The sequence below is a fragment of the Aphelocoma coerulescens genome, chromosome 1A (assembly GCF_041296385.1).
Source record: "Aphelocoma coerulescens isolate FSJ_1873_10779 chromosome 1A, UR_Acoe_1.0, whole genome shotgun sequence".
In the NCBI taxonomy this organism is placed as follows: Eukaryota; Metazoa; Chordata; class Aves; order Passeriformes; family Corvidae; genus Aphelocoma; species Aphelocoma coerulescens.
In genome coordinates, this window is record NC_091014.1 from 26878578 (window position 1) to 26903577 (window position 25000).

Consider the following 25000-nt stretch of genomic DNA (forward strand, 5'->3'; position numbering starts at 1 on the left):
TGATAAAATAATAAACCCCAAGACATACTGCCTGATTCTCCTTGCAAAGTCAACCCTGCTGGAACGATTAAAAACAGAAATTGAACCTAATCTCCTATGTCTCTCTGTTGTATTTCTAGCAGACACCTGAGGTTTGAAAACACCACATGGTGATCTGAGGTCATGCAGTATCTACAGTGTAGAACTCACTGAATTTGAAAACAAAGATTAGGACCCACAGGCAACAAGGTGCTTCAGTCTCCATCTGAATTTAACTATATTTGTTCTTATTTGTGTGGGAGCTATGTTGCAGGGGAATGAGGGGTCATATAGAAATTACTTTTATCACTGAGAAATGTTTGAACAGTGTCTTCTGAAAAAGGGAGAAAAGCCATTCATCCCTTTTTAAGGCAATACAAGTAATTGTGTGCCTTGAGATTTAAGGTCCTTTCATGGGTTTGTTTTTTACTCAGTATCTTTTTTCAAACATTTTTAAGTGTTGAAGAGAACTTCTGAACTCCATTAAGCTTCAAATTTCAGATATTTTCTTCAGAATTGTGAGGGACTAAGTTTTTGATGCAAGTTTTCAGTGATTTTTAATCACGCTATAGTGCCAGAATAATTTTCTCCAGATGCTGTAACACTATTATCACAATATTCTTTTTCCTTTTTTAATCCCAAGACATTGCATTTTGTGCACCATTATACCTAGCATAATCCTTCATTGTTGGTGTTTTTTAATAGTCTGCACTGGGACCAACACTATTTACTATCTTCATCTGTGACCTAGACAGTGGGATTTGTTGATTGCACCCCCAGCAAGTTTGCCAGTAACACCAAGCTGAGTGGTGGTTGATTTGGTGGAGAGAAGGGATGCTATCCAGGGGAACCTTGACAGGTTTGAGGAGTGGGCCCACATGAACCTCAGCAAGTTCAGTAAAAGCAAGCATGAGATCCTGCACCTGGGTCAGAGCAATCCCCAACACAATACAGATTGGAGGATAAAGGGTTTGAGAGCAGCCCAGCATAGAAGGACCTGGGGATAGTAGTGGATGAAAAAATGGACATGAGTTGGAAATGTGCCCTTGCCACCCAGAAAGCCAATTGTATCCTGGGCTGCATAAAAAGAACTGTGCCCAGAAGGTTGAGAGAGGTGATTCTCACCCCCACTCCCCTCTGTACTCAGCCCTCATGAGGTCCTGCCTGGAGTTTGCACCCATCACTGGGATTCCCAGTACAAGACAGACATGGACCTGTTAGAGCAGGTCCAGAGTAGGGCCACAAAAATAATCAGAGGACTGGAATACCTCTCCTATGAAGAAATTTGAGAGAGTTGGGGTTGTTCAGCCTAGAGAAGACAAGGCTCCAGGGAGACCTTTCAGTACTTAAGGGGTATATAAGAAAGATGCCAAGGCCTGTAGTGACAGAAAAAGAGGCAACATTTGTAAACTTGAGGAGGGTAGGTTTACAACAGACATAAGGAAAAAATCTTTTATATGAGGATGGTGAGACACTGAAACAGGTTGCCCAGAGCAGTTGTGGTCCCCATCCCTAAAAGTGTTCAAAATCAGGTTGGTTGGGGCTTTCATCAATCTAATGAAGGACATCCCTGCTCATGGCAGGGAGGGTGGAGTAGATGATCTTTAAATGTCCCTTCCATTCCAAACCATTCTATGATTCATTGCTACGCTTTCGTTTCCATGCTTAAGAAATTCTGATTACAGAACTTTTTTCTCAAATGAGTTCAATTCCTTTAAGGGTGGTGTCCAGGTTGCTTTTATTAAACTTCAGTGGTTGGAGTGCAGCCACTGTATAAACAGAGAGGATAACAAGAAATAGCCATTAAAAATGCACTGCACATTAAGGTATTAATTCCTCTCCTATTGTAATTTTTTAGCATTGAGGACTGCATTTTTGCAAGGACAGTTCAAATATTATTTTGATGACTAATCTGTGGAATGATTAAAATTTTAAAGCACCAATCATGATACAAAATTTTCATTTTTTTCAACTATACTTTCTTACAGATTAACAGTAAATCAAAACTAAAAATCAAACAGTTCAGCTGTCCACACAAAAATAAATTTCATAGGCTGTTCTGGCAGAAACTTAAGAAAGTTAAGTTTTAGAAAACACTGCCATACAAGCATCTCTTTCTGGAAGTGTAAATACAAGGAATAACACATTGGCTCTTGAAAATAACATTTCTCTCAACTCTAGAGTTTGTTTTTCAAAACCAAAGGTTAAAAGGCAAAGTTCAGGCATATTGGTTAGAGATGTAAAGGATCTTACAACTATAGTATTTTATATATGTTCTGAGGAGGAAACAACTATACAAGATATGTATGAAACCCAAAAAGCTTTTCTTTTCCATGAGCAAAGGAAGACTTGAAGATTTGTGTGTATACAGATAGAAATGTATTTAAATGTGATTATTTGCAAAATTTTGCACGACTATTCTGTTGTACAGTAGGAGCACTGTGCTAAGAACAAATTCCCATGTGATGTACTGAGTATTTAAACATAAATTCTGAATAAATATTTTTATATTCTATGAATTCTTATTAATAACTATGCTACTCAAATCCTAAAATGTCATGGCTAATTGATTTCGAACTTGTGATCAAAACGTTCTGATCTACTGTATAATTGGAATCTGTGTTTTAGGGAAGTTTAGGATCATTTCTTGAGGAACCAATTGTGTTCAGAACTAGTCGATACTTTTTATTAATGAAAATGACAACAGAATAGAGAGCATTGTTACTTCACAGATGTCAACAACTTGAGAAAATGCTGGGAGAGGATTAGGAAAAAACTGTTACATGATGAAAGGCTGAAAAATTGATGGCTTAGGCTATAGAAAGAGCTACTGGTCAGATGCTGGAGTTAAAAATTAGTACAGACAACGAAGCACTGGACCAGTTTGCCTGGGGAGCCTTAAAGTCCCCATCATTTTGGGCCTTTCCCAAATCATCCTTGGAGTTAGACACACATCTGTAAGAAGTATGTTAAGTCCCTGCTAACTCTTTGGGATAATAAAGAGAAGATGGAGACATCTCTTAGCAATTACAACTATGACATCATGTCCAAATGTCCTCATTAAAATACCTGTCTCCTCTGAATAAGTGCTGGCAAAATACACCTCTACTTGAGCTCAGGGCTGACAATGCAGTGCCACAAACAGAAAGCAAGGAGATGAAAGCAGCAGCAGCAAAAATAAAATATGGCTATGCTAAATTATTTTAAAGAACTTTTTTTGTAACAATATAAACAAATGAATATCCTCATTTCCATAGATAACCTTCTTTACAATTGATGGATCTACAATTATAAAGAAGACTTTTCCTGTAACCCAGCACTTTCAAAATAATACTCCCTGTGAAAGATGTTTTTAATATAAAAGAAGGATTCTAATATCTTGCAGATCTGCCTGCTCATCTCAATACATTACTTTTTCTTTGCTCATAGATTGCAGAACATGAAGTTCCTCTGTCTCTGTGTCTGCGTCAAACATTCAGTCTTCCATGTGCTCTACAGCTTTACATAAAGACTTTTCTCTCGCTCCTTGCAGCTGGCAAACTACAACTGCATACTGTATCTTTAAAGAAATCACAATTTATATCATTTAACTGGATAGCTGCCAGGAGACAGGTAACAGTTGCTGGACATTTACAGAGGCCTTATGAAGACTGTAGACTGTTGGAGAAGAGCTTTGTAGTTTCAAAGGAAAGAGAAAAAGGACAGGCAGCTGAGGGATATCTGCTAGGAAGGAATGTGTAAAGTAACTTCCAAATATTTAGGGATGAAGCCAAGTTCTCAACGCCTGCAATAACTCATCTGATATAAGGTGAACTTGTCTTCTGAGTTTTGAACAAGATAAGCCTGATCCTGCCTTGGGAAAATGTGTTTAGTATGATAGTTACTAAAATCCTGCTAAAATCTAGACAACAGCAACAAAACAAGTCTTACATTCAACTTCTAAACATTAGAATGTGTGCTGTTGCTGACAAGAAAACAACCAGATCATATAACCAAGTACATGATTTCTTAATTAAATTGAGTTGAGCTGGTGTCAACAAGGAGAAAATATACTTGATACAATATTCTCAATTATGAATAGCACGTTTTCTACAGCGGATTCACGTCACATCAACTTTAACATAAGGGATACCGAATAAAGCAAAACAGCAGTGAGAACTCAGGACAAGAAAATATAAATAATTACAACAAGATTTAGATTTGTTCAGTAAAATAGTACTCATTTTAAGTTTTGAATAAAAGATTCAATTTTTCTTTGGAAAACATATAAAGGCAGACGATGCCTTTTATAACCACAAGCATTGAGTTACTACAGCAATCCTTTCCTTCTTCCAAACAAGAGATTTAACAATTTAAGTTTCCCTGTATATCTCATGCAATTCTATAGAAGAAGAAAAAAAAAAGAATTATTTCATTAGGTCATTTCTCATTTTTATATGTGGAAAAAAAAAAAAAAAAAAGCCAGTGGTTCGGTGTTTAATCCTGAAAGCTGCCAGGAAAATTCCAGGATTCAGCTCCTCTAGGATTCCCAGTGAACAAATTCCACAGTTCAGATCTGGGTCCTCTAAATATTGTTGCCCTATCCACCAAAAATCTTTAATGTTCCACTAAAATCATTTAAGAAGAAGTGCCGTGGGACATCATGACAGAGAGATTGAGTCTCTCAGGCAGCTAAGTCAATGTAATGACTAGCAGGGAAAATGCTTTGCTTTTGGCTTTGTATTGAAGTGGTGGTAGATGTTGAGAGAGAGAAGCTGCCTAGGTCAATGTGGTTACTGTGAGCTTTGTAGCCAACAATATAATTAATTTGCAACAAGTCATGTAATTCTTTTAAGCTCTTCTGGTGCATTTTTAGTCTACTCAGGGGTTGCAATAATCAGTCTAAAATCATGACAGGATAATCTTTTTGTTGGGTTGCAGCTGAAAGTATTTTGTATTGCTATGGTGACTTCGGTACCTAGTAACACTAGGGAGTTTTTTACTTTGGTATTCAATGGCACAAAGGGCAATAAATTACATCATGTCTTGAAGTCCCTCCCAAGCTTATTTTGTGTGAGACTTTAATTTTGATACTATTGACTCACTAGCTTTCCTAGTGACTTCATACAGAAGTGTACAGATGATGAATCTTCTAAAACTCAGGTGAAGAAAGTTTTCCCAGGGGAATCTTTGCGACTGAAAAATTTCTAAGCCATATGTGTCATGGCAACCTACACTGATTTTCTTTTAAGTTTATGTTTGCCTGTTAAACAAATAAAGATTCTAAAGAGTTAAAAAAAAATCCCAACTAAATAATTAGGCAGCTCTCAAGCAACTTTTACTACTTCCCAAGCAAACTGATGTTCCACTATCTTCCTCACTATTCTGTAGACAGCCTTAAGCCCACAAACATTACATGTTCAAAACCAATTGGTTAGGCTGCAGATATTCCTCCAATGGTACCATCTATTCACTGTCTTTGCTTCATTACCATTACTATGCTTTAGCATATGAAAAGAAAAAAAACAGAACTCTATATTTGCGTAATACAGTATCTTTTGTAGAACTTCACATTTCCAGTGTAACTTTTAGTATCAGACACCTGCAATTTTTATGTTTTTGCTTATTACCAACAGGTGCCCTCAATTCTTTTATGTAGTCGGCATCCTGAACTGCAATTTTGATTCAGCTACACAAAGTGTTCCAGTAAATGCTGGGAGAAGATCAACAGCTACAGAATTCTTCAATCTATGGAAGTTTGCAAATATTTGTGTCCAAGTCAAAAAGGTGAGCTACTAAGCTCAAAGAATACTGTGGCCAAACTAATTATTTCTGCATGTTTTAATATTTTCATATGTGAAAAATGTTTAAAATATTTATTTTTATCTGAAGCATTTTCACTTTCTAAAGACTTCTTTGCATGAACATTAAGTATTTTCCAAGTTTAACCTGTTGAAATATATGATGTACATCTTCTAATGCTGTCTTTTTTTCCCAACAGAGGTGAACTAGTATTTCCTCAGGAAGAACTACATTACATCTTGCAAATATAGCTATAGATCTGTAGGATATCCTACAGCAGTTTTGAAAGACAAGATTTATTTTCCATTCCACTATTTTAGATTTAGAATTTTTGTATTTATGCTTTGGTAGACAAATGGAGACAAATCCTCAAATCCTATAGTATTTTCATGTTACCTAAGTCTTACTCTGTCTTTCTACAATTTTATGCTATTATAAACAGTTCATTATTTTTTCTAAGTAGAATTGAACTGTGTTTATTGATGTGAATATGTACAGCCACATAGGGAGATACTAATCCAAATATTGAGAAAGGGAAGAAAGTATTAGACGAGTAATTAAATACAAATTCAGTAATGCTACAACTGTCACAGAATCCATTATTTCTCATTGAAGATCCAGAAACACTTCCCCCATGTACTTATCACATATACTGAAACGACAGGGAAATGGCATTATTTCTAGATAAAACAATGCCTATATGCAAATCTCTGGATTCTTCACACAAGAAAGGAAGGTCCTGTTGTCATATATCCTTCTCAGGAAGCTGAGGGTATGCTACCACATTTCACTAAGGAGAGGGTGAAGCTACAACATCCTGGTGGAAGAAGACCAGAAGTACGATTCCTATAGAAGCAGTGCTCTTCAATGGGGGTGTTTATGGATGTGCTTTGTCAACCTGCCACTTTCAAATTACACCCTTACACCCTGGGCTCTCCAAGAGCCATTTTGAGAAAAAAATTGGAAGTAACAGCTTTTTATTTTCTGAAATGCAACACTGAAGCACAAAAAATACCTTTGAAATATAATCTATCATTTTATCCATCACCAAGGATTTCAGTCTACTGTGGTGGAGTTGGGAGTTGCATTGACTTGGCAATGGAAAGCAGAGGCAACAAACAGTCCTAGCTGCGGGCACTGCTGAAGATGCAGACAGGAGGTAAAAGTGCACAGGAATAGTTAATTAGGCCACTAAAGTTTGTCTTTAGTTCATTGCTAGAGGAGATGGCATAAGATGGAATTAATGATCAATGGTCACAAAATGCCTCTGGCACATCAAGTAAGGCGTAGGAGCAAGTATGAATGAGTTTGTGTAAGTCTATTAGTGCTTTTACAACCCCTAAACTAGACTTTCTTATTTATAACATCTGTAGATAAAATTTTAGCAGTCAGTGTAGAAGCAACTAGTGTTCTTCATGCCCTCCCTTCATTTACACTAGAATAAAAGGGAAGTGAGTCCCTTGGGGCAGAGGTAAAGAAAAATAGTAATCACAAACGCCATAATTACCAATTGCACAAAACTGGTCTTGCATACACAATTTTTCTTTTGTGATACATTAAAAAGATGTAAACTCAGTTATCACTGTTTCTAAGATCCATGCCTTCTGTGAGCACCTGATATGACTTCCCTAGTATACATAAAACAAAATCCAGAGCATCCTTCTCCTTAAGCCTGATTGCTAAAATTGCTAGGTTGCTTCTGCTCACTCTCTCAATGGTTCTGTTTTAAAGAAAACACACTCTAGGATCCCTGGATAATTCAGGTCAAGGGCACTAGAATACCTCTGGGTGAACCCACTCCCTAAAGAAGGCACAGCTAGAAGGTCACACCAGATTGCTTGGGACTTCATCCAGTGAGGTCAGGAAAACCTTGGAGGATACGGACTGTACAACTTCCTTGTCAACAGCCCCATCCACTGCCTAACTGTCCTCATGAGGAAAGAGGATATATATCCATGTATCTCTATATCCAGTATGAAACTCTCATTTTAACTCATGCCCTCCATCTTTCATTCTACCACCACAGTGAAGAGCCTGGTTCCATCTTCTTCCTTACCTTCTTGTAGGTACTAAAAGTCAGGTCCCCTCAAAGCCCCCTCTTCTCCAGGCTGATCTAGTTCAGCTCGCTCTGGCTCTCTCCAGAGGGCAACTGCTTCTGCTTCTGACCATCTGGGTAGACTTTTGCTGAACTCACCCCAGTTTACTGCTGTAATTTTCAAATGTGAGGTGCCAAAACTGGATACAGATTGGGATTTTCCTTCCTCAGTGCAGGGCATGGTATTTTATGCAGTTCCTCTTGCTCAAGTCCTTCAACCCATACAAGTCCTCTGAATGGCCATCTTACCCTTATGCATATTGACTATTCCCCTAATTTGATATGTGCAAACCTAATGAGAAAGAGGTCCATCCTGCAGGACATCAATTAAGATGTAAACCAGGAGAGGTCCCAGCATATTCTAATATTCCAGGAGAAATCAGAGAATACCCAAGTATTGCAAATGTAGGATCAAAGTAGAAGTCAAGAACAATTAATAACTGAATGTGAAGATCAAGCATGAAAATGACAGAGGAAAGCTACTCTGCATATGACTGCCTATGTATGTCTAATATTAGAGGGGAGCAGGACAGCAGGAAGATACTCATTATTACTTGAAAATCTGAACTAAGAGAACACATGGTGCTATTTTAAAGAGTATGGCACAAGCTGCATAGGAAAGGAGGTACTAAGTATTAAGAGGGCTGTTTAATGAAGAAAAAGAAAAAAAAAGGGGGGGGGGTGATTTTATCTGTACCTTTAAGGTTTTAGGGGAATAGAGATAGCAGAAAATATTAAGACATTACACTTATATTAGCAGGAAAAATAAAACCCAAACCTTTTTAAAAAACACTTACAAACTTACTGGTTAACAGGGCATATCCAATTAGTCCTGACACAACTGAGAAAATATTTCTTGCTTGTATTTGCATGGATAAAACTGTTCTGGACTTCAACATTAGTGATTTTGCTAATGTTATAGAATAGTAAGAGTGTAAAAATTTTCGAAGACAATAAAAAGATTTCAGATTCGGGAGAACTCCTTGTCTTATTTAGAAAAAAAGAAAAGTGAAAAAAAAGATGAAAATATTTTGAGAAATTTAAATTGAGAAACGAGACTGTAAGAAGTTACAATAAATATCAGATGGAGATTAGGAGTGATTCAGAGGGACTGAAGGCAGAATAAAAAATGAGGGAAAGCCAAAGACATGAAGACAAGGAGTTTCCTTGGATGAACTCCAGACCTCATTTAAGTCAATGGCAAAATTCCCCTTGACTTCATTAGGGCCATGATTTCAATTCTGAAGTTAATTCACAGCAGAAGATGTAAGACAAATATGTAATGCATCTGACAGAACGCTTGGGGAGAAAGGAGAATAACCAAAGGTGAAACACATATTTTTTTTATCAGATGAATGAGGTGGAATAGCAAGTATATGTAAGACCAGTAATTTTACTTGCTCTATGAGGCTTCTAAGAATAATGCTGCAGTAAACAAGGAGAGCAGATGGATGTATGTAAATTTGCAAATTCCTGTGAGAAACTTCCAAAAATCTAACTCATACTAAAAGCAGACACAAAGATTTGTCAGTAATAAAAGTAATTAAGTGAAGAATAAAAGATTGTATCACAACATAGAGGTAAGGTTAACAGCAAGAATTCTCTAAGATCCTACATTTGATTTCTATTTTGAATATAATTATGAATAGCCCTGAAGATATAAACAGAGATAACAACACGATATATATAATTATATGTGAAGTTAACTGTGAAAAAACCCCAAAGCTGACAATTCATGGCAAAATCAATTTACTGCTGACAAATAAAAGATTGAAAATAAACCACCCATATACATCCATCTACTATAACCACTTGGAAAATATATTATTAATCTTTCAATGGTGCCTCTGCTTAAGAAGTCCAAACCTAGTATGTTAGACTAACTAGGACAGAAAAATGACAATGACAATTATATAAAACATGTTTATGCATTTGTAAGCAGGTCCTCACTTCAACTTCTATATTCTATATAACTTGACTGCCCTTTAGCTTTTACTCATTCATCTCAAAAACCGTACAGAAGAATCCAGGAAAGAACAACACAAGTCACCTACAGCATGAGAACATATCTGTGGGAGGAAACTTTCAATTAATTTAGCTGCCTCTGAAGTCAATGCAAGAGTAGAACTTGGAGATATGAGTAATAGTGATATACTAAAAATACAGAAACATGGAAAGTATAGGAAAAAAGCATGTTCACCTTCACCTTACTCATACTTAAGGGTCACCCAATTTAATATGGCAGTTTTATAATAACTTTATCCTTATAGTTACCACACTACTAATTTATTATAAAAATAAAAAGGCATAATGCTACTGCAAAAAAGAAGTTTCTAAAATCCTCAGTATGTTACACAGTTAATGAGCTCTGTTTATTAAAATTATTATATATAAAAATCCTTTTAAAAATATTGAGTTTTCAATAATTCCAAGATGCCATCTACCATTAATCTACAGGAAAAATGTTTTAACACATATTGACCTTCACACTGCAGAAGCCAGCTAACCATTAATTCATGGAGACTAGGAGCAAACCTCTCGTTTTTCCTTTCTATAGCATATGCAGCTCCCAACTCAGAGATTACTTATCTGCTTATCTACAAAATATACAAATACATTTGATCCTGAAGAGGATGGAGTTGGAGCTTGGTGCTTCCTGTCCTATCAGTTTGGGCCTGCCCAAGAACACCCAAATATCAACCTGTTCTCTTTAAATTAGGGACAGCTAAAACACAGAGTTTCTGTTCAAAGGAAAGTTTGAAAATAGACATTGGTGGCATACCAAAATGAAAAGGAAAATATGCAAAACAAGTTTTTGAATAATTTTAGCTTTATAGTAAGGAGTTTGAGTTGAAAATATGTTGAAAATAATAAAAAAACCTCCCAACAATCAAACATGCTTTCTTTGTCCTTTTAGCTTAGTACAAAGAAATGAGCATTGTAGCATTGTATAGAGAAATTTCTAGAGTATAAATTGACAGATTTAATGCAAGAATTTCATTTTTCTTGAACAAAAAAAAGTTGTTTGTTGATTAAAAATGGGCAGTGAAAATACACAGAGGATTTTTTTTTTACATTATGAAACATAATTAAATTGAGCAGGTCTTGGTGTTTTGTCAATTGTTTGGGGCTCTTTCTTTTAATTACTATTATTATTTTTAAACTTGGCAAGAAAAGGCAAAGACTATTAATGTGGATATCCTATTTCCACTAATATATTAAATTTTGAACATGGAGAAAGACATCATCTTTCTGAAAAACTAGCATATTAAGTACACTCTATATATCAAATGAGGCTTAAAGCTCACCTACAATTAGCCCTTCTTACAGGATCAAAATTTTTAAGCATCAAGTTCTGATTAAGAAGATGACATTAACATAGATTTTCTGATTCTAGCAACTCTTACTAAAATTCCCATCCTTGACATTTGCTTGCTCCCTTTGGTGTCTAAATAAATGTATTTTCTCTGTGATAGAACCACAAAAAAGTAGAGACTTGACTAGAAACTAGCTTAGGGCACAGGCCTCTAAAGTCTTTCAACCCGTCAACTGCATCTAGTTCAAACGTCTAAAGTTAACATGCTAAACAAAGAAAAGTATTAGGGAGAAAAAGCACAGAAGTTTTTAAGGCAAAATTTCAAAGGAAAATCACAAAGTACTAGAGATTTCAGTGTGAATATTTTTGGGGTTATTGAAGAACCATATAAAAAGAGCAAGCCCAGAAACAACAAAGTTCAAGAGAGGGGCTGTGGATCTGGCATGCTCTGTATGTCTAATGGTTGGGAAGTTTTAAAAAGTGTACCAGTTACACCAAAACTTTGCAGCAACAACTAAGTACCTGAGTTATCTTGTCATAGAAGGAAATCAGGTTTGACAAACTGGACTTCCCCCTCATGAATATATGCCGGCTGTCACCAGTGACTGTGTTGTCCTCCTCTTTTTTTTTATCTCAATACTTCCCAGAATAAGGTCTTCCATGATTTTGTCAGACACTGCATTGAGATCAACAGGCCTGTAGCTTCCAGTGTCCTCCTTACTGCCTTTCCTGGAAACTGGGACAACATTCACCAGTTTCCAGTCAGCTGGGACTTCTCTGGATTCCCAACACTGCTGGCCTAGCTGGACTAGCTTGTTCTGCTAGAACAAGCCTGGAGAAAGGCCAGCTTTTCAGCTCTGTTTTTTTTTGCTGAACAGCTGATGGTAGCATTTAACAAGCAGAATCACACATCACTCTCAACATGGACAATTTGGTCAAACTGACCTGTTCAGGACTTTCTGCACTGCCCTTGCTGACATTTCTCATATTAGCTGAATTCTATGCTCATTATGTATTTCTCTGCAAGGCCAACTTTCAATTCAATCTTAAAAATAAGAGCACTTAAAAGTATTTAGCAATGGGAGCTGCTCCAAGTTACAAAATAAATGGATATGGACAATTCAGCTATCTCTGTAAAACATGGCATTCATGAAAAAGCCCCTACTTTTTCAAGAATTATGATATGGATCAAAAGAAACAGGGTTGGAAGGGACTTCAAGAGATCATAAAGTCTCTTAATTTCCTTTCCCTACCCCAAAGTAGGATCATTCATACTTAAACTGCTTTTGACCACTTTAATTTCTTCTTAGAAGCTTCCAGTATCAGCAGTCAAAAAAACTTTCTGTGTTGGTACATATATCAGCACTTTATTATCCTAAAGTCAGAAAGGTGGGGATTTTTTTCTGGTGTTCTTGCCAAAATACCAATCAACTATTTCTTCTCCCGTTCCCAATGGACAAGTTCTTTCCCATCTTCTCTGCACAGTGTTCTGAACACTGTCATCATTTCCCACTCAGTTCCTCTCTTCTCAAAAAAACAGGTATTTTTAGTCTTTCCCCAGTCTTCAGAAAAGACCAATCACAAGAATTGCGTGGAAGACAGAGCTTACTTTTATGTACAATGCTCCTGCTAAATATGCTCTCAACAACCACATACCTTTTTCAGCACACATTTGTCACCAGCAACAATTTCTACTCTTAGGAAAGACTGTGCATCCAGTCATTCTAACTTTTTTCAGAACATTTCACCAAACTGTTAACATACAAATAGTAATCATGCCTCCCATTTTTATACTACTGCAGATTTACCATTTAGATGTGAAGAGCAACATTTCAGATAAATACGCTGTATCTGTATCATTTCTGCAAGAAAACAAATATAGTCTGCCTGCAGACTGAGCTGATTAGGAGATATCTGAGATATCACAGAGCCTAGATTAATATATCCTGCCTCTTAGCCACATGCTTTGAGCTGTGCTTAAACACAGACTTCAGCTTCACAGGGCAGTGTATTCCTGCTGAATGAAATATATACAGTGCAATACACTGGTCATTAATACATCTGTATATATGTAGCTACAAAATAAAAATATACATGGTTTTAATTGTACTTCCAGTAGCTCCAAATAGATATAAATGCATAATTATCTCTCATAATGCTATGAATTAAAGGGCATGCATAGTAACAGAACACTACTTGACGGGTGCTCATCTCATGGTATGTCACTGCTAGCAGGCATGGTTCACCTTTGGGCTTTATGTACCTATAGTGCTGTCAATGGCAACCATCTTTGTGTCAAACCCTTCTCTAAATGATGTTATTCTACAAGGGGACAGTAGTGTAAGTAATATACAGCTTCTATTCAAACTACATCTGAAGGTCCTTCTCAAAACCTAAGTAATTCAATTACTACCTAAAGACTGCAAGAGTTTGGGGCAGGGGTTTGACAAACCTTTTTGTTTTGCCTTTGTACAGCATTTTCCACAACAGGGCCCCCAGTCCATCCATAATAGTGTATATTGAAATAAACCATAACAGTTTTGCTGAATATAGCTAAAACAAGCTTTTTCCCCACAGGAACAGAGACAAAGAAGGAACACATTATATACAAGTACATCTGGAATTCTTCAAAAACCTGTTAATACCTACCCACACAACTAAATCCAAACTGAATCTTTTTATGGAATGACTTGTAGACACATGATGGAAATGGACAGTCTGCTCTATCAGAAACAATCTGGTCTACAAAAAGAAGATTCAAAGCTCACAGTGTGCTCTCTAGAATACATTTGAGAAACATGAGGAAGAATAAAAAAGACTCAGTAGACTAAAACATATATCAGCAAACCTAAATTAGAATATATTTAGTCTGGAAATTAAAATATGGCTTATAATCATCAAAGGAATGAAGTTTCCCAATGTCTTTCAAATTAGAGATGGACTATGATAATTGTAGGAGAGGTATTGTAATATATGGTTGCCCACAACATGACTCTTATCTCCTGTGTTCTTAGAGCAAGAGGAGATAAAAGCTCAGAGGTCATTTTTCAGCTATGGTGTCTGATAATGCCAAATTTGCAAGGAGTGACGAAAAGGAGGGAAAACAGGAAGAGAAATAAAAATTAATTTTCAGGGAAGTCCCTAATTACCCAGACTACTACTATCATAGCATAATACTGCATCAAATAAACATATCCCCTTATCCATCTCAATCAGAAGCCTATTTAAGCCTTTGAAAAGCACCAGTGGAGCGGCCACAATCATACAAAGATTCTGCAACATCATTAAAACCTTATTAATGGGTACAGTGGAACAATGAACTTGGTAAAATCTTGGTGTAGGAGGGAGACTACTGGACATCTTCAGCCTAATTTAAGATAAACTTTTAATGTTGTTGCTTATTTGGAGAAAACCACCAGAATGCTTGCAGCTATAACCCTAACAGAAATTACATCAGAGTCTGTACTACACATATGCATTCCTAGCACCGATCTAAATCAAAGACTTTTGTTAGATGCAACTGCACTTCGTCAGAAGACTGTGAACTTTACTTTTGCATATGGACTTTACCAGGTATAATCACGTCTTTAGCCATTTTGAGATTTAGTAACTTTAATGTGACCTACACAAGGGGTTTCACATGAGACGAAGTCTTTCTATAAAGTCCTAAAAAACACAACCCTACATTGGAATTTTTATTCTTTTAAAATGCTTAAAGTGCTTAGTTTTCTATGAATTCTAAAGATTAAATAATAGTCAAATAATAATTTCTCATCATAACGTCCTACATTTTTCAAGGAATGCTTGGATTTATGGATCATAATTTAAACTACTGGTATAAATGTTATCAACTGGGTATAATTGTATTTTTTTATTTGACTTTCTATGTGATAAGTAAGTTTAAAGACACATTTTGGACATGTGTATCAAGAAGCAGTATTTAGAGAGTCCACTTTCAAAAATTTTGGCTTATAATATTACAGTTATTTAAAAAACAAATGTAATCATCAAGAGTGGATAAAATTTGTTACTGTCTGTGCAGTTTTGGAAATACACTTTAATGGCACTTTCATCTCAGCTTTTGCATTGTACAAAGATAGGACTCTCTTATGAACTAATTTGAGGAGCTACACAACCACATTGCAGAGAGATTTAGTTGTGCAACATCAAACAAATTTTTAACATCTGCAACAATACTTAAGATGCTGCCTTTTCTTATACACACCTTTTATGTGAAAAGCGAAAGTATCTTGTCCATACACTGAGAATTCATGACAGCAGTACCACAAAGTTTTCAGCAAGACAACTTCCAAAAAGATTCTGTGAAACCCCACAGGAGCCTACCAACTTCTACAAGCTATGCTATGGGGATCTGACTCTTTTCAGCTGAAGGCCCTGTATCGCTGGAGTGATCTTTTTGTTAAGAGCATTGGGAATGTACTCTAGAAGTGCAACAATTGGGGCTGGAATAATGTAAGAAAGAAATAGCAACTTCTGATCAAAAGTAAGATGTGTAACATTTAAGAAGCTAGAGATGAAATGATAAAGAACTGGACCGTCAGTGTTGGAAAATAAGAAAATTGATGAACAGAAGCAAATGTAGAGGACAAATGGACTGAAAAGTAAAGTAATGTAAAATAAAATTTTAAAAATGGACAATATAAATATTTAGAGAAACATTCAAGTGAAAAGTTGTTTCAACGGAAATGGTGAAAAATATTGTTAATCAAAACACCATTGCTTATTTTTCCATTAGTGTCCACATGTAAATGTTCTGTAAATGGTTCTGTAAATGGTTCTGTACAAAAGCCAAAATTATTTCACTGCATATTCTCACAATAGAACTTCTTACAGTGGGAGTATGCTCAGACAAAAGCTATAACCTTTAAGATCCCATTTCCTAGCTGTTCCTCTTTTCATATAAAAATAAGTCAATTGTTGTCACAAAATCTCTTTGCCCATTATCATCCTTATGTTAGATTTATGAATAAAAATGTGTGAAATTAAATTATACAGGCATTAAAATATCATGTGATTACGTGAAACGTTTTTGATGAACAAGGATACCCAGAAATACTGCAACTGCTACCACATTGATCTGCTCAATTACATGCTTCTCACCTATTTAATAATGCTTGTTACATCCCTGCTAATTGATGTGTTTCGCGAGTTTATTTTCTTATACACTATGTCAAGTCTTATACAATGAACAAGAGACTTGGATCATAGCAGTCCCCTAGAACAGAACAAGCCTCCAAGGTAAATGCAAAGAGATCATGAAATGGGACAATGAAATGATAACAAAAAAAAAAAAAAAAAAAAAAAAAAAAAGGAAGAAGGAAAGACAGGGGATTGGAACATTATGAAGTTAAAGAAACAAGGGAATGAAAGGGATTAAAACTGGAATGATAGGTAACCTACTGTAAGTGGTGTGAAAGCTTAACAGTGGGGGACTGGAATAATCAGATATGGGAACGACCTGACAATGGAATGCTTTCAAACTGAAGCACCTCAAAAGTAAATGATCTTAGAGCAGAATAATCATATTTGCCTCTGGGAATAAAATTTAAAGATAAAAAAGTTTGAAAAAAAAATAACAAGTTTGATGATTATGCAGATAGAACTGCAGAGAGAAATGATCCAGTCAGGGCAAGAGTGAGAAAAGGTAAAGGAGTAGGGTTGGGAACGACAAGAGAATACAAAAGAAAAGGTGACTGAAACCATAGATGCTTGGAACTCACTTTTTCCACACAAAATCGAAGACGAAGGACAACACTGGATAAGGTCCTTTTTTTTTCTTTTTTTTTTTTTTGACTCTTACCCTTGCTCATTTGGACAAGGTTATTCTTTCTCATAACAACCTACCATAACGTTTTCTAGAAACACCTTCATCATGGAATGTACGTGTGTGTCTTGACATTTGGTTTCAAACAATTCCCATCTTACAGAGTACAGCACTATGATAGCTGCACACAAAGAGTCATATAGGACATGATGTATGAACTCACTTTTTGAGAAGTGACTCTAAAACCTTACTTCTTATTTTCACTGTACTTTTCTAAAAAAACTGTCAACAACTAAAATTTGTGAAATCAGAATGGCTTATTTCCAGGATTCTGGATCTGCTGTTAGGAACTAGCTTATTTTGGTAAATCAGTTGAGAATGAGTTTAGTTGCCTTGTCCTCAGTCTTGTCCACAGAGTGAGCAGGGGGACAACCATAATGACAAGCCCCTTCCACAAAACCTCACCAGAGGGATATCTGCTTTCCCTATCACTTTTTCCAAGTCCTTCCACTCCTTATTAAATGAGCTGCAGTTTTAACAGAATGGTATAATCGCCCCATTGTTTCCTATGGCAAGAATACATTTTCTCAGTCTGCAATTTTCCTTGTTTTTTCATGACCAATTTCTTTCAGTTTCCTCAACTGCTAAAAAGCTTTACAGATTAAAATGGTACCTTTCCCCCCTAGGATTATACAATGAAGTAAAATGGCACTGTGCATGATGCATTTGCCATGATCATGGGGACAAGTGATGTGCTAAGTATTCTGGTGACAAAACACCCGGGTCTGTGCCAGTTGCAATAATCACTGAAATGTTATCAGTCTAGTACAATGCAGAGACAAACACTAGAAAAATAGTTGAACTTCATTTGCATCCCTTATTTTCCATCCCCAAGAGTGAGAACTCTTGAACACATAATAGAGACAGGAAAAGTAATAGCTTTATTGAAAGTTGATTTCACTATGATCCTGATGCTCATTTAAAAATCTAAATTTATTAGTTCTGAAAGAACTGACCTTCAAATGCCTCCAAAACTCTTCAGCAGTATGCTATTACATACAGGTTAAAAAGAAGTTGCATTTTCACTAATGCATGAACTGTCATTATTGCTCCTAAGCATCATTTCATGTCTCATCCAACGCTGTTGTTTCTACAAGAATAAAAAATGTTTTCTCCAATGTTTCCCACAACCCAGCTTTAACTGCACTTGTTTGGGTTTGTCTTTTTTTAATTCAGAAGTCTGAATTTATATTTCAAAGGTGTATACTGTGGAACTTACAGTTACATCCATGTACAATTGTTATGTAAGATTAGCAGCAACCATAAATAATGAATCTTTGTGTATAAAATATCTTCAGTTCTGTTTGTCACTTTGAAACCTATTGCTTATCAGCTCTAACTCACCATAAGTTTGGAGAAGTAGTCAATTTTGAAATAATGAAGGAAGAAACAGTCTTAAGCATTGACTTAAAATACAATTGCCCGACATAGATTGTTGACAACTGATCTTAAAAGAAATTTAAATTTTTAACAGAACATATATGCCCACAATAAGTAACACATTTTCTCAGGGAAGATTTATGTCAAGGAAGCACTCAGCACCTACATACCAGGAATCAGATTTGAAGACCAGTCAAAGACAGAACTTGGATTTAATACTGCTGAAACACAGAAAGAAAACCTAGGGCTTAAGATCCCACTAGTCATATGCTGCATATGGGATCGTGGCCACCTTTCATCAGATAGAGAAAGGAAACTGGGAGGAACACAATATAAAATTTCAGATGCTTTATGCAATAATTAATATAAGAGTTACCCCAGCTACCAGGCCATGGTTATACTGATCACCTACAACTTCCTGCAGTATTTTTAAGTATTCAAAAAGCGTAGGAAATGGAGCAGATTATATTTCATTACATGAGGCCAAAATTTTAGAGGTTTTAAAGTGCCGTAAATACACTGGCTTGGACTTGTTGCACTTAACAAGCATTTAAGTGTGATACAGTTACTTAAAGTTACAGACCTCCTGTCTTTCTCTAGTCAATGAACAGAGACTATTTTCAAAGTAAGTTGGTTCACCCACCTATGTTAAGATATTTGGTCACAGATGGGTAAATTAATGACTCTAAATGCTCTTACTACTCTGTTTCACAAAACCAGATGTGAAGTACTAGGTTCATATCCAACAACTGAAACAATTTCCCGACTTTCTGACACTCAGTAGCTAGGGCACTACAATAACAGAAAACAATGTCTCTGATAATGTTCCAATGCTCAACCACAGATACAGTGACTTCTGCACACACACACAAAATATGCTAAAATCATATGATCATCCTAAAACAAGACAGTTTTGCTATCATATAGTTTTATCATACCTGATAAAGTGACAGTCAGTACAATTTTAACAACCAAATGGCTAAGATGGTTGGCTTTGACACTGTCACTGGGACTCTTGCTGAAATACCAAACAAATTACTCTATCTGGAAGCTTGTCTAGAATCCAAACTCTGCACCTTCCCAACTGAATGCTTGGATCTCTAAATTGCGCATATCATCTTGCCTCCTTCCCTAATACCGTGCTCCATTATTCCTGCATGTGTGCCACCTACCAGATGACAGGCAACATTGCTCAGCGTATATACCTGCTGTTATAGCTAGGGCATCTTCCTGGGAATCAGGAGATGGAGGTTTAATCTACTTGGAGATTAACAGAGCCTCCAAATTCATAGGTGAGTGAAGTAATTATCACACCTCGAGAACTCTTCTCTAGGGGAGAAACACTCACACTTCGTGGGCGAACCTTCTCAGTAGACTAAAAGTAAGTAGGTGCTTGTGCCAGTAAAATACTTTTTTTTAATAGTTTATTAATTACTTTTCAGTTAAAAAAAGAAAGAGATTATGTTATCTGTGGAGGTAATGCAAAATTTAAATTGTGTCTTCATTATTTGCCATATTTCTCACTTGTCTTCTCGTTTTACTTCTGTTTTGCTTTACCTATTTACTTCTGTTTACTTCTTTCTCATTTGTTTTGCCTCTGTTTTGCTTTACCTATACTATTTTCTCATTTTCTTAAGTAATGCTCTTTAACAAAAATGAGGGTCCCTTACCAATGTGGCCATGGAAGCAAAGAAGAGGTCTCTTCTCTTCCTTGGTCCTCTGCCTCCCACGCAAGCCTCTCCCTACCCTGACCTTTCCTTGCAGATTGCATTCATTCCCTTTTTCCCTCCACAAAGAAAAGGAAAAAATGTCACAAGTGAGTGGGTATCAAGTCATAGTTTGCATCTTTTGTCTGATGCCTCATGGTCTCACAGAAGCCCAGAATTCTTGCACTAAGTTTGGTGCAAGGGATGAATGAGCATAGATTCTTTCTCCAGTCGTGGCATGGGGCATATACATTCTGTTGTTTCAATCTATCAAGAACTGAGTGGCATGTCCTCACAAGTTTCCAGAGTTACCATAGCAAGTCCCGAAAATGCCTATTTTGACAAAAGACACATCATTAAAATAAGAGAGGAAGGCTGAATCTTGAGTTAGAGTGTAACTCAAGGTATTTGCCTTTGTTATAGGCAAGAATTGCTACAATATGCAGTATTTTAGCTATAAACACAGCTATAAATGTAGCTGTATCTACATAATTATATGCACAGATATCACAGTTTATCCAGCAGAATGGCAGCCAGAACACAGGATATGTAAACAGATCTGCCTAGCACTTACAAAACAACTTTAATAGCAAGTGTCATTCTTTTCTGTAAAGTAGCTGTTTTTAACACACATGATCTAACTCTTGTTTGCTCTTTAAAGTTTTATTGTCTTGGCATTTTATACAGGAAGAGAGCATTAGCATACTCAGGAGAACTGCTAAAAGTAAAAGGCCTCAAGCTACCCACTGCATGGTTGATAGCATAAAGCATGGGATATAAAAACTTTTGTCTGATTGCTCACTTTACTTGTTTTAGAGTAGTGTTACTCTCAAGAGCATATATTCATGTTCTTTCTACTTCAAGTTTTATCACTTCTTTTGTATTATTTAATACATCTAAAGACACTTCCAAAAGACAAATTTTTCCATTTTGAAAAAGTAATGGTTTGGAACCTGATAAAATACATGAATGTTCACAGTGTGTTATTTTCAAAGGCAAGTAGAATAAATGTGCAATAAAACAATTAAATGCATGACAATAAACATTTCTGTGTGATCACAGATATATTAACACACCAAACAAAAGGAGAAAAAAATCAGTAAAATATTTCCCCTTAAAAAAAGGTCAGATCAAAATGGATTCTTCACACATCAGAACATAAGTAAAAAAGGGAGTCTGGTCTCAATTACTGTTACTGTTAAATATCCCACTCTAGCAATTAAAATGAACATTTAAAATGTGAAAGAAAAAATGGAATGAAAAAAGGCAAATGAGATCAGCTTTTTAAAACATAAAAAAAAAAGATACTGTAACTGTAGATACACTTTAAAAATCATCCTACAATAAACTTAAAACTAAGTCTACTTAGATATCACACTGCTAATTATTATATAAATAACCTGGAAAACAATACCTCCAAGATACATGTTTTACTATTTAGTAAACAAGAAACTGCCATGTTTGACACCACTGATTAAGGCCAGGCATTTCTAAAGCTTCAGACACATTTCTGAAATCCACAATACATCAATTTTTAATACTTCCACTCTCTCAGCTCCATTAAAAAGATGGTAGGGGAAAGAATTTAGAGTAATTAATGATATAGTTAGCTGCTAAATATTAATAGGAATCGTAGTCTTGCATAAAATATAACATATAAACCTTGCCAATACAGACGCACCAGTAATTAAACTTGAATATGTAATTACACTGATTTATATGACAGGCAAAAAGTTACACTTTACTGGCTTCTATGTAAACTGTGGGCAACAGTTAAACTTTGCATTTTATGGTTTATATAAATGGGCAATATCTCTACTACAGTTCATAAATGGTTTAGAGACTCATAGTTAAAATTACAACTAATTCCAATGTGAACGTTCTGACTATACCTTACAAACCAGGCTGTGAAAATGACCACAGAGATCAGCCTCCCATTAAGTTCAGAGCTTGCAAGCAAATTGATGAGGTTTAAAAAAAAACCAAAACAACAAAAAAAAGCTTACGGCAATCTAACTACAAAGTAAATGCAGACTCATCTATTTAAATATTTTAATATAAATGTTTAGTTTCAAATATATAGCTCCAGATGTTTCACTTACCATCTTTCAAAGCTCTTTTGAGTAATACTGTGTCTTAGACTAAGGCATTTTTTCTTGGAAGAAAGCTAACTGCACTTACATGTGAGGCTGAGGAGAGCAGCCTGGACTGCTATTTCCATTACTGTCAATGTGATCCAGCGAACCATTGAGATCTTCATGGACTGCCTGCAGTAAGCCACTGGATGCGTTATTTATCAGTCCTGGGTTACTAAGCAATGGTAAACTACTCTCTGCCAGTGCAGCCTACCAAAATGAAAAGTAAAGCCAAAATTATTAGTCCACACATATACATAGCAGTCATACGTGTATGAACATTTAGAAATAAACGCACACGGAACAGCTCATTTTGAGTAATTGTTGAGGTGGTCAGAAGGATTTTGTGCATTTCCAATTATTTTCACATTCTGAATATAACAGCATTTCTACTTCTGGTTTACTCTTTCTTTTGCTTAGGTTTCATTATTTTCCATTATTACCTATGTTCTGATATTCATGGCACTTTCTAGTTTTACATCATTTTCTGACTTTGAATTACACTTAACCCCTTTGCCCTTCCACACAATGTATAGCTCCTTTATAATGCAGGCAGCTGCTGTACTTTAAAAAATGACCAGAACTTAACTCAAAATAAAAAAGTCCTGACATTTGCCTCTTCTGCATAAAAATTATATATTATAATTAAACTTTAAAGTTTTTGCCATGAGCACCATGTTCCCCAACACTATGATGTGAAATCATTTATGACAGCTTGGATAAATATTAATGCATATCCACATGCATTTGCAAAAGCTTCTATCAATCTAACATTTGCAGCAAAACTGAATGTTCCAGATTTTGCCACAGGGTGTCCTTCTTGCTTCTTCACATCAAAAGTAGCATGAAAAAGAACTACTACTTGCAGTGCTAGGTAATACAACTTACTTGGATGATAAACCCAACTATTTAGAATGACCACCAGGTCCACATAAACATAAAGACAGGTAATTCTATACCAATGTATAAGCAGAAATAAAGTATATCACACACAAGAACATAATCAATGCGTACAAAGAAAGAATTATTTAGTATTTTTTACCTGCAAGCTTGCATTAAGAGCTGCTCCATAGCCTAAGCTGGTGGGTATGTTTTTCACTAACGTTGGGCTTCTGAAAATAAATGATTTTTCAAAGTTTAAAAAACAAGCAGACATCCTGTCTGGCTCATTGGGTTAATGGATTGGTTTGTCAGCTCAGAAGACCAGAGTTTACAAAGGAAAAATGAAATGAAGTTGGGAATGAAGGGGCTCAACCTGTTAGAACACATTGATTTACTTGCATCAAAAAAGCAAAAGTCTTGTTATAATTAGGCCCATGTGGAAATTTGCTACAAGAGCATAAAGGTTCTGATCTCACTGAAAGAATTTAAAAGAAATAGCTTTAAAATTTGCACAACATCTGTCTCTGCTACACTTGCTGTATTTGGTTTTGGTTTTCTGAACTAACACGGGTACACAGTTGCCTATGTTACATACAACTGCACAAAGGTGTTGAATAAAAAAGATCTTACTCTTCCCTTACGAGAAAAAATGAGGGTGCAATAATGTATAAATAACTGCATGTGAACAATACAGTGGATCAATTAGTTTCCAGCAAATCAAACATACCATATTTAAATCAGATTAAAATGCTATATGCTAGATCACCATATAATTGTATTTTCAATAAAATTAGTGCAGAGGATGACTCCAGAGGTCATCTGGGTCACTGTCTACAAACAGATGCATTACAGAAATAAAATACCTTCCTGCAAAGAAAAACCTCTAGCTCTTGTCTCTGCACCTTTGGTTTTATCTGAATGGCTTTATCAAAACTAATTATATACTCTCAAGGAATAAAAAGCATCCACAGAACCAGTCATACTGACATGGGATTAATTTGAAAGTAGGGCAGTAAGCATGCCAAAGGTCCTCCTGTGAAGGCTTCTCATGAATACTACCCTCATCAAGAAGATATTTTTGAGGTCAGTACTGTAGTGTATGATACCTATATTCCAAAATGACCTTGAACGACTCCCATTTCTGTCAAAGGTTTACAGTAAAAACAAGCGCATATGAAACTCTTAACACATGGGCAACATATGTACACAGGACTATTTTTAATATATAGTAGGAGAACTTCTGGTAGATGGAATTAAAATGACAAACATATGGTGAAAAACATAGGAAGAAACAAAACCATTATCGCTTTCCTCTCAGCAAACTATGTGGGGAAGTCAGGCAGGCAAGGAATGTACAGAAAATAGCATTTACACAAAAATGAAATAACTGTTAGTTCACTGAAGAGAAAGCACCAGCATAGCTATTAGCTTGCTATGTATTCTCCACATAAGTGCTCGCTTTGTCTGTCAGGTTGTAGTACACAGAGGACTCACTCAGGTTACAGAATTACAGAACAACTCAGTTGAACAAAACCAAACACCAACGTACCCTGTTATCTTTTGTGACCTTCTCTTCTGGTACTCTACTTCATCCACTGTCCATACTGCTCCTTTAACATTTTCGACTCGAACAAAACACTTGTGCAGGCTAAGATTATGACGCACTGCATTCTAAATCAGACACAAAAGGGAGAAAAGGTAGTAAAATTAATACAGTTTAAGAAGGCAGCCTATGCAGTATACTTTGCTAATCTTCTTATTCTAAATCATAGTGAAAATCTCAATTTAGTTTAAGTCTTAAATTCAAAATATGTATAATATTGTAAACCCCAAACTCACAAA

At 35.9% G+C, this 25000-nt stretch overlaps 1 protein-coding gene across 6 annotated transcripts in view; it reads right to left on the reverse strand.

Annotated features, from left to right (window-relative positions):
- The window catches only part of FOXP2 (forkhead box P2), a 411700-nt gene that overhangs the window by 8159 nt on the left and 378541 nt on the right, over positions 1-25000 (reverse strand). For all 6 annotated transcript variants that reach the window (XM_068997250.1, XM_068997215.1, XM_068997225.1 and 3 more), the window contains 3 exons: positions 24708-24829; positions 23319-23388; positions 22323-22486 (listed from right to left, as the gene is read on the reverse strand). In XM_068997250.1, coding sequence (XP_068853351.1) covers positions 22323-22486; positions 23319-23388; positions 24708-24829 — 356 coding nt within the window. The remainder of the gene's footprint in view (positions 1-22322; positions 22487-23318; positions 23389-24707; positions 24830-25000) is intronic.